This window comes from Canis lupus, chromosome 27, assembly GCF_003254725.2.
Source record: "Canis lupus dingo isolate Sandy chromosome 27, ASM325472v2, whole genome shotgun sequence".
Classification (NCBI taxonomy): Eukaryota; Metazoa; Chordata; class Mammalia; order Carnivora; family Canidae; genus Canis; species Canis lupus.
The window spans coordinates 33,626,555-33,637,229 of NC_064269.1; the positions used below are offsets into that span (position 1 = coordinate 33,626,555).

At 41.1% G+C, this 10,675-nt stretch overlaps 1 protein-coding gene across 2 annotated transcripts; it reads left to right on the forward strand.

The window, feature by feature from the left end:
- The first annotated feature begins 218 nt into the window (after positions 1-218).
- GPRC5D (G protein-coupled receptor class C group 5 member D) lies at positions 219-8,898 on the forward strand. Of its 2 annotated transcripts, XM_025455144.3 has the most exons (4): positions 219-545; positions 1,354-2,291; positions 7,291-7,358; positions 8,461-8,898. In XM_025455144.3, the coding sequence occupies exons 2-4, from the start codon at positions 1,397-1,399 to the stop codon at positions 8,581-8,583; spliced, it is 1,086 nt and encodes a 361-aa protein (XP_025310929.1). In that variant the 5' UTR covers positions 219-545; positions 1,354-1,396; the 3' UTR covers positions 8,584-8,898. The 2 variants fall into 2 exon arrangements, with proteins under 2 accessions (XP_025310929.1, XP_025310930.1); XM_025455145.3 differs by lacking the exon at positions 7,291-7,358 and having other exon boundaries at positions 302-545; positions 8,461-8,595.
- Positions 8,899-10,675: the final 1,777 nt, after the last annotated feature.

Sequence of the window (10,675 nt, forward strand, 5' to 3'; positions counted from 1 at the left end):
ATTTTTCCAACCACCAGTCCTTTAAATGCACAGGAGCCTTCTTTATGGCCCAGTAAAACTCATTCCTTTGTTGAACAGATGCTCTTTTGGCTCTCACAATCAAAATCAAGCTGTGGGGAAGACTCCAGAGATGGCTCTCTAGGGAGTAGGTCAGAAGAAGAATGAAGTGTCCTCACATAACAGCCAATGTGAGGGCTTCTTGAGGCTTCCTAAACACAGTGGAGCATACGGAGAGGAAGCAGTCTTTCCTAAAGTCACCTTCAGGAACCCCCAAGGCCAAGGTGCCTCTGGTTAGCATTAGACTAAAAAATAATTATTCTCACCAAAGAAATCTCTGTAGAAAAGTTGCTGTGAAACTGGAATAGGTGTGTCTTTCTGACCTTCCGGTTCTTTTTATAGGCACTGCAGGAACTGAGTGAGGGCCTCCACTCCTTCCGCCCATTTGGGGAGAGATTAAAGAAGCTGAGATTGTCTCCTTCTTACTCATTGGCAGTTACAACCTCGCAGGCACTACAGCCTCAACTTCCAGTGTGGACACAGAGAAGGTAAGTCGGAATTCAGGGCCCATGCCCTTAGCTGTAAACCCGAATTGCTCCAGCCAGCTGGTCTGGGAATAAATGAAGAGGAATCCAGGTAGGAGTATTCAATTGCAAAGTACTTTATTCCTAATGAATATGTGGGATTTTTTCCTAGGCAACCTCAGTAAAGACATAGATTTTGGGGCTCGACTGTTGAAAAAGTTATCTGAAGGCAGGGACCATTTTGTATAATTCTTTGATGACCAAATAGTAGATATTTAGCAAGAACGTGTTGTGTTAGGTTGACTTAAATCAAAAGAAGGAACAGTCATTAGAACTATGAGGAAAAAAAAAAAAAAAAAAAGAAAAAGAAAAAAAAGAAAAAAAAAAAGAAAAAGAAAAAAAAAAAAAGAAAAAAAAGAACTATGAGGAAAAATTACCTGCCTATCTCCTTCAGGCAGTGCAGTAGTGTTTTCAATGATCCAAAGATCCATTAATGTTGACAACCTTTGTTCTGGAGCCTGATATAGCTGGAATCTTGTCAACCATGCAAACGTGGTCACACACCCCATTTTATGAAAAAGGTTTTGTCTTAGTTTTCGAAAAGCCTTGATGCAAACTGTGACATGAAGATGGATGAAGTATCTGGAAGCTCCAAGTGAAGAGTTTTCTGCTTTTCCCAGCAAGATGCAGCTAAGAGAGTTTTAAGGGTTTGATAGTTCGGGGCAATTTCATAGTTGGGAGTGAAAGACATTATAGTGGCCAAATAGGACTACCTAACAGGCATTCTTGTGTGTAGATATAGTCAGGAGTTTGTCTCATCTTTCTCCTGCAGGGAAACAGAAATCCATTCTCGTGAGGTCCACCTACAAGTCACCATGTATGAGGACTGCATCAAGTCCACTGAGGACTATTATTTTGTCTGTGACAACGAGGGAGCATGGAGCATTGTTCTCGAGTCCCTGGCGATAATCGGCATAGTGGTTACAATCATACTACTCTTGGCATATCTCTTCCTCCTGCGAAGAGTTCAAGACTGCAGCCTGTGGAATACCCTCCCCACTCAGTTCCTCTTCCTCTTGGGTGTGCTGGGACTCTTTAGCCTTGCATTTGCCTTCATCGCTCAATTCAATCAGCAAACTGCCCCCGTACGCTACTTCCTCTTTGGGGTTCTCTTTGCTCTCTGTTTCTCATGCCTCTTGGCTCATGCCTCCAACCTGGTGAAGCTGGTCCGGGGTAGAGTCTCCTTCTCTTGGACGACAATTCTGTGCATTGCTATTGGTGTCAGCTTGTTGCAGGTAATCATTGCCATTGAGTACGTGACTCTCATGATGACCAGAGGTATGATGTTTATGCATATGACACCCTGTCAGCTCAATGTGGACTTTGTTGTACTCCTGGTCTATGTCCTCTTCCTGATGGCCCTCACATTCTTCATCTCCAAAGCCACTTTCTGTGGCCCTTGTGAGAACTGGAAACAACATGGAAGGCTCATCTTTGTCACTGTGCTCATCTCCATCATCATCTGGGTAGTGTGGATCTCCATGCTCCTGAGAGGCAACCCACAGCTCCAGCGGCAGCCCCAGTGGGATGACCCTGTCATCTGTATTGCCCTGGTCACCAACGCATGGGTCTTCCTGCTGCTGTACATCATACCCGAGCTCTGCATTCTCTACAGATCCAGCAGGCAAAACTGCCCCTTACCAGGCAATGCCTGCCCAGCCCCAGCCTACCAATGCAGCTTCAGAGTGGAGAACCAAGAACTCTCACGAGGTACTTTCCCAGGGGATTTAGGGAGCAGGGAGGCTCTCCTATGGGAGAAACAGGAGAGAAATCGAGAAACAGGATGAACCAAGAGGGAACAATAAAGAAATGGTCACAATTTTGATGGGTGACTTAAGAGTTCCAGGATGGAGATAAAGACAGCCAGAATCAATGTTAAACTTTTATGAAAAATCAGTTCTTCCAAAATACAGAGATTTATGGGGAAGAGACCAAGACAGAAATGAATCAAAGGGCCTAAATAAAGAGGGTGTGGCTCTGAGTGCTCACGCTGGGTAAAGAAAGGCACTCACTATAAAGTGAGTTAACCAGCCCCAAATTAGGCTTGGACCACGCAATTGCATGACATATGATGCTAAGTCCAGATGTTTGGGCTATCAAGTGCAAAAGTCAATCTTGGCAACAGCAATTGACATTTTTTTTAAATTTTAAGTCTTGAAGTTAATTTGCCCAAACATCATAATAAACTGATTCATAGGACTCATCACCTCATTAACGTCACAAAGCCCCATAACTTCTGGATTTCTACTTTTCAAACCATTTATTGCTTGAAAGCCTTCAAGGTTTACAAAAGGTGAAGAGCCACTGAATCACAATTCTAATAAAGGCTCAGATGTGTAATCATTAATAGAAATAAAGCAACTTGCTTAGGTAACATTTTCATAAAAATTTCTGGTCAGATTTTTATCATGATGTAAGACCAAGCCATCTGACTATACTTTGTTAATGAATAAAATATATTAACCATGACAACAAAAATGCTTGGACCCTAACAACCTGTGAAAAATAGTGACTAATTCTGGTTATCTAGAAATATGTCAAAACTCATTCATTCCTTTCTAAAACATCTGGCCTATTGTTCATAACCCGATATCAAAATTTTATATCAATTTTTGTGTCTTAATAGGCATCCGATTCCTCACAATTTATTTATAATGTGTAAAAATTATGTTATCTTATATATTGTATAGCACACATAATGTTCACCAGGCTCAAAAAAATTAATAGAAGCCTTCCCTTTAAGCATATACACTTTTTTTGAGCTGTAATCTCTGGCTAATTACACATTCAAATTAAATGCTGCTCAGATAGATGCACCCATTAATTCTTTTCAGTGCAGTTGACAGAGTCGGAAATTGAGGCTATACATCCTTCCTAGAACAGTTTCTCTTTTCCTGTTGCTGGTGCATCATCAGATCACTAAGGTTTGTGGCAGAATTGCAGAGTCAATCCCTGAAACTACTTTTCATGGTTCTCACCAGAAGTTAGGGTAAAACTTCTTGTGTTCGTGTTATGGTTGTCGTATGTTTCCAGGACACAAAAGTCAGAGGAAAAAAGAGAGAGGAATTTTTAGAGTTTTATGATACTTCAAACATACTGGGATTTGTAATGATTGATATTCTATATCCGAAGACACAAGTGTTCCAAGTGTTTTCAAGAGTGTCTTGGTGGAAGAGTTAAGGTTTGCAAAAGCACATTTCCTGGTCCTATCCTTGTTACTTGAGTATGGTTAGAAAATCCATTTCTGAGCAGGAAATAGCCTTCCAGTGACAGTCATTGTCGATGTAGTTTGGTGTTTTTAAAAAAAAATAAAAAATAAATCAGTAATGTAGTAAAAAAGATACAGATTGCTCTTCAAATTGGGCAGAATAACCAGAAACTTAAACTTGGCCAACAGAATCAGAATTTAGGTCACCTGGGAAAGATACAAATATCAAAAATAAGAAGAACGATGAAAACTCAGTACAAAATACAGGATGACACCAAGCTCAGGAAAAAAATACAATGCAAGATAGATAAGAGCCAGACAAGTAGAGTGTGATAACAGGAACCTGAAAAACCCCGTGTACCATAGGTCACAAACTGGAGGGAGGAAAGCGGCTTACCACTGTCTTTGTTTTCATTGGCTCTGAAAACAGTCCTAGTGCCATGTAAGCAGACATGTGGTCAGCAAGATCCATCAGGCTCTTGTGCTTGGCATTGGTCAGTCTCCAACGAGAATACCCATTCCAGTTCTGGGATCCACCAATGAGAAGTGTGAGCAATTTGGGGAGTATAAGGGAGAACCACAAAGATAATTAAGGGTTATAGCATCAGACCAATATGGAAACGTTAAGACAATGAGACAAGTGGTAGTTCTTAATATACCTTCCTCGTAGACTGTTCAAGTTCTTTCTCTAAACTCTATACCAAAATGTGACATTTTGAGTCCATGAGACATCCATTTGTCATGTGACTGTTCTGATTACTACTAATTCTAGTAGTAAAACTGCTGTTTTATCACCCTCAAGAGCAACAGGTTACAGAGAGAGAAGTCGCATTCTGATTACTACTGTTCTGATTACTACTGCTTGTAGCTGTGACTCCAGTCACATAATTATTTTATTTACCACAAGGTTGTGGGGCCAGTATTATCCATCTGAAAGAAGAATAAAACAAGAAAAGATCAGCAGGGAATTTCACCAGTATGGAAACCTCTCTCCAAGAGGCTGTGGCCCTGTTGCTTTATATCTCCAAATACAGACAACATGTAGAAATGAACTCAACCCAAAGCATGAAGGATTTAGATTAAATGTGAAAATAAGAGTCGGTAAACACAGAAATAGATCAGCAAAGGGGATTAAGGACTCTACTTCCCTGCGAGTCTTTCAAAAGAGGATTAGGCTTTATCTTCCTGAAGTGGCTTATGGACTTAATTCCAAGATATAAAAACATCCGGGTGGAGAATGAAAATGCATTCAAGCATGTTACTACAGGACACCAAACAAATAGGAGTAAATATACTTGGCCCTGTATTATAAATGTGTTCCTAGAGAGCTGTATATTGATTGCACTTTTAAAAACTCAGTTGCCCTTGTAACTGAGAATTTTAAATGTGATCTAATTCATGGAGATCCAAAATATAAAGTATCAGCTATGAATCTTTTTTTTTTTTTAATCAAGGGAAAGCTTCTGTTTGGATTATTGCTTACTTTATCTGTTTTACTTAGTGTATTGTTATATCAAGTTTGCTAAAATCAAGACCCATGTATATTTTAAAGTATCACACTGCTGTGGGCATTTATTTCTGTCCGTTGTCTGAAGGTGTACAGACAAAGCCAGTCTGAGTCTTTTTGAAGATATTAAGATAAAAATAATGAGTCTGTGCAGTGTAAAAAGAAGTCAATAACTATAAAATGACATGAACCAAGAGAATGTACCTGCAAACTGAAGTCCCTTTGGATTGTTTTCCCTATAGCAAGTACCAGCTTTTGCTGGACAGTCCTTTTTGACAATTCTCAGCATTTTTTTTCTTCAAGGCATTTCCCCCCTTCCTAGAAGAAACCAATTTCAATAGTCCCAAGCAGTGTAATTTCTATTTGTTCTTTTGCAGGAACAAATTGCAAAACTGCTGTTTTATCACCCTCAAGAGCAACAGGTTACAGAGAGAGAAGTCGCATGGAGTAGGGAAGAAGACAATGAGTCTGGGCAGGATTTGTTTGGTCTGAGGGCAGAGAAGGCAAGGATTTGACATTCCTAAAGATCCAGGGAGCATGAAATAATTGGGCAGCATGAGGGTAGCAGAAAGAAGGCAGGATCTGGATGTTCTGCCTTTGAGACTCACCTCTGCTTCCTTCCAACTTTGAGACCAAACCAAGCTCCTTAACCTCTAGAAGTTCAGGCTCCTTGTCTTTAAATGATGGTTATAACATCCCCGCCCCCTCCCCATATAAATGTAAGGTCTTCCTCATTCAACTCAGATTTCACACCATGAGGGGGTTGCAGGATTAATAGAGAGAAACACACAGCCCTTTGGTAAATCCATGAACAACAACTAATGCTGGAGAATGCTGGAGATTGCTGGAGAATGAGGCTTCTCTCATTTATGATTTGGTCTGATGAGCATGTTAGATGAATGTTGGTCAACAAAATGCTAAGTGTGAAGGAGTCTCATATTGCCTCAAGGCACAAAGTTAAACCAAGAATTCAGTTCACTCTGCTTCCAGGGAAAGAAGAGCATTTCATATTTCTTAAGATTCAACCCTCTAAAAAATACCATTTGGAGAGGATGTCAGAGCATCAGTTATGACCACACCACCAGCACCACCATGGATAAAAATACACAAAGTACAGCATTATAGTGTTTTCTACATATCATGCCCTGTTCCAAGAGCCTTATACATATTGATTGGCTCAATCTTCAAGATAACCCTATGAAGTAGATTTACTATCATGATCACTGTTATCCCTCTTTTATTCCCATCAAGAAAGAAGGGCAACCAAAGGTTAAACAATGTGGCCCTAGGTCACACGGCTAGTAAGTGAGAGAACCACTATGCATAAACACTTAGGACATGGCTACATCTGTGACCATCAAACAACAAATATGTATATGCAGGCGAGGGCCTGGCCTTAAAGCAGACATGGCTCCTGTCTTCATAGAGCCTACAGTCTTGCCGAGAAGCCTGACCTTAAACCAATAACTGTGCATGTGATTATTATTATGATTATTATTCAGTGATGGGATAAAATTGTCTCTAGGGATCTTTTTTATTAGGTCTGCTTTTTTAAAGCCGAACCAAAGTTTATGGAGTATCAAGCCTGAAGGAGCTTTGATCTAGGTAAGGCCTTTTATTTTAGTGTTGAGGACAGTGAGGTATGCAAGGTCACACAGGTAACACTGCAGGGCCAAAGACCTTGACCCACTGTGAGCAGCGCCCTTCCTCTAGAAGGTGATGACCAGTGTTCAGCCTCTTCAATCACTAACCACAGATGTGGCTCTCCTGAACACACAGATGCCATCCAAAGCCAACCTTCCTCATAAGCTTTAAAAACACTCTTTCTTAAAATCATAGATTTTAAAAAAAAAAAAAACAGCCTCAAGTGAGAATTCCTTTTTAAAGGGTCAAGAGCCTCTTTGCAAGCCCTTGGGTCTTCTCATGGTCCTCATGTGCTGTTTCCAGGTGAATCTCTAACACTAACCCAAGCCCTTCCCTCCTTTGGCTTTCAGCCCGAGACAGTGATGGAGCTGAGGAGGATGTAGCATTAACTTCATATGGTACCCCCATTCAGCTGCAGGTAAATGTGCTCATCTACCATCACCAAAGAGGGGCATAGCAAATACTCCTTCCTTAAGAAAGCTGTCAGGCTTCATTTCTGGTGTCTTTACTGACCTGAGAAAGGAGAGGTAGGGCAGGCTCATCTCCACAAGCATGTGGAACTTAAGCCATCCAGATATAATCCATATTGGAGGAGTGCAATAAAGGCAAGTCATGCCTTTGCCCCTGCCCAAGGCCCTCCCACACCATCAACAATGTACTCTGATACAAGTGAATGTCGCTGGAAAGAAAAAGGCAGCTCGAAAGGTTTGTGAGAGCGTGAAGAGGAACAAGCTTACTGCTTTTTGCCCTCGGGACAACAGGGAATTGTAAATATGTATGAGGTCAGATCTGTTTTTAGTATTTATCAGTTGTCTAAATGAATCCCCTGAGCCCCACCAGCTGCCTCTCTGAGTCACTGTCTAGCTCCTGCAGCCCAAGCTGCCCCAAGAACTGGGCTAGGTCTGTCACCCTCATCACCAGATGGGTATAACCAATTTTAATCCTTTCAGGCAAAAGCAGAAGCACTAGTAAGTAGAATTGGAGGTAACTTGTGTTTGTGTCATGATAGCTTGAGGGCATACAAATACAGGCAGCCAGAAATACCAAACTGGGACGTAATTCTTATATCCTTATCTCCATAACTAAAATCTGAGGGTGAAAGTCATGCTTAGGCTGTTTGTTCGATGAACCATGTGAGGCAACTCTAGCTAATCCTTCTGGTCTGTTACCTGAGACTTAGCCTTTTCCTGGAATGGCACACAGACCAAAACAGAGATGCATCATTTGCTGTAATTAACCCTCTGGAGGGCACTAACATGATGAGAAAATATTATCTTTTCTAGAATTTCTTAGATTACTTCAATTTCCAGTGATCAGCTAGTCATGAATCTTGCATAAAGATTCTTGTTACTGATTAAGAGGGAAGGTGGTATAAAAAAAATTCTGATATGCATAGCCTCAATATTTTTTTCCTTTTATTAACAAAGGATTAAGTGATGCTGAAGTGATATTTTAAACATAGCTGTGGAGAGTTATTGTGTTTGCTCAGCAAATTGACAATGGCATATCTTCTTTTCCAGACTGTTGATCCCACACAAGAGTGTTTCATCCCATTGGCCAAACCAAGCCCCCAGCAAGACACAGAAGAAGAAAGTCCACAGGAAACATGCATAGTGAAGACCCAGAAGACCATCCTAATGTAGCCCTGATGGGCTACTGGGGAGCTCAGAGTCATGCTGCCAACAAAGTATGGGCTCATCCTTCCTCCCCTGCTTCCTAGCCCTTTCCATCCATCTGGGCCCTTCATCAGAAGACTACCCTCTCAACCATAATTACAATCTTGCTGGCCACCCTACCTTGACTATGTGTCTCTTTTTTCCTTCACGCAACTGAAAGACTCCTTTCCTTAGCAATGTAAGAACAAATTGGCACCTCTTACTAATGTTGCTGAAAGACCTTGGTCTGAAAAAATTAGGGTCATGTTAATGTGACAAAATATAGAGAGCACTAGCCATGTACTACTGGATTACTCCTCTAGTCATTTTTTATAAAGGGCCCCTAAATATGATTGACCCAGAATTTATGATAAAAGTTATAGCCCTGGGATCCTCATGACTAAGCATTTTAAATAACACAGACATTTCATAGCTTGCAACTGGTAGGCTTTTTTCCAAGGTTCTAGCACCCAGCAACAGTGAGTATGGCGGCAGATGTGGCTGAGGTCAATAACCTGCTTTGACAAACCAGTAACAGCAAAGAAAGAGCCACCCTACTTGATGCTCATAAATGATTTTAGGTGCTACATATAAACAGCTGAGTCTGCCTGTCTTGATGTTTCCAATGAACTGATGCCTCTGCACTAATTACTTTGCCTTCAATCTTCCTGCAGCCCCACATCCTTCCCAATGGATCCATCTGTTCTTATTACCCATATATTGTATATAACAGGACCAAAGTTAGATGTGTGCCACCAGAGGGCTTCTTAGGGTCTAATTCAACCCCCTCACCTTACAGATAAGAAAACAGAACCTAGAGAAATGGAAAGACTTCCCCAAAGTCACACACAGTAGTTAGTGGTAGGCCAAGTCTTCCAACTCACAAGCCACTCCTCTTCCCATTCGACAAGGCATGCCTATATTTCTGTGTTAACAAGTACAATGTGGACCCCCTGACAATCAAATGTGATAGTTCAGACCAAAGCAATTTGAAAAATAGCTAAGACTCCATATATGAAAAAAAAAACCTTTTTAATGAGCAACATACAGCATGAATTGTTCAATATCACCAAGTATTTCCTCGCACCTGCAAGGTACCAGGAGCTGTTCTTAGATTGGGCCCTAAGCAGATAAAGCAGACAGTGCTGCTTTGGTGGAGCTTATGTTTTCTCTGGGGAAGATAGCACAATGTAGAGGATTTCAGGGACACAGTTGCCTCCTTTTACAGATGAGGAAAGGGATTTGGCTAGAATAATATGATTTGTTAGATGGCAGAATTGACTAGAATCCGGATCCTCAACTACTGTTCAAGTGCTTGCTCACTCCCTACACAATGTTCCAACATTTCATATATTTTCCTGCTACACTCAGGTAGCTACTCCTTTTTAAAATCTGTGCCCTGAGCAGTGTTCTCAGAAAAAACCAGTATACAGGTAAGTGACCAAAGAGTTTGACCTTCTGCCCTTATTGGTAATACAAAATTGAGGGAAAATGTTAACATTAAGACTCTGACCCGTTAGAGGGCATACTATTTAGTGAACCACATAAAGAACCCAACTTGAGAGGGAAAACAAGCCATGGAATCTTACCCATGATCTGGAAGAAAATCATCATCAGGGCAGCCTGGGTGGCTCAGCGGTTTAGTGCCGCCTTCAGCCCAGGGTGTGATCCTGGAGACCCAGGATCGAGTCCCACGTCGGGCTCCCTGCATGAAGCCTGCTTCTCCCTCTGCCTGTGTTTCTGCTTCTCTGTGTGTGTGTGTGTGTGTGTGTGTGTGTGTGTGTGTCTCATGAATAAAAAAAATAAATAAAATCTTTTTTTAAAAAGTTTAAAAACAAAAAAAAGAAAGAAAATCATCATCACTGATCCTCCTAATTTTTATCCCAAAAGTGTCAACAGGGACACCTTCAACATAATCCTGTTGTGTTATGTTGTGTTGCAGACAGGAAAGGTTTCTGTTGAGTTGGCAGACACATTTTAATAAACCCATTAAAACCATAGATGGTCCAGCTTATCATCACTGCTCCTGACTGGGAGGTCTCTGGAAGTGGCCCTCTTAATTTACAATCAGCCTGTAAAC

What these genes read in the sequence shown, in the direction of transcription:
- GPRC5D (XM_025455144.3), top strand. Translation starts at nt 1,397, where the DNA reads ATGTATGAGGACTGCATCAAGTCCACTGAGGACTATTATTTTGTCTGT. An exon ending in GAACCAAGAACTCTCACGAG is followed by an intron (nt 2,292 to 7,290) that starts GTACTTTCCCAG and finishes TTTGGCTTTCAG; the next exon opens with CCCGAGACAGTGATGGAGCT. An exon ending in GTACCCCCATTCAGCTGCAG is followed by an intron (nt 7,359 to 8,460) that starts GTAAATGTGCTC and finishes CTTCTTTTCCAG; the next exon opens with ACTGTTGATCCCACACAAGA.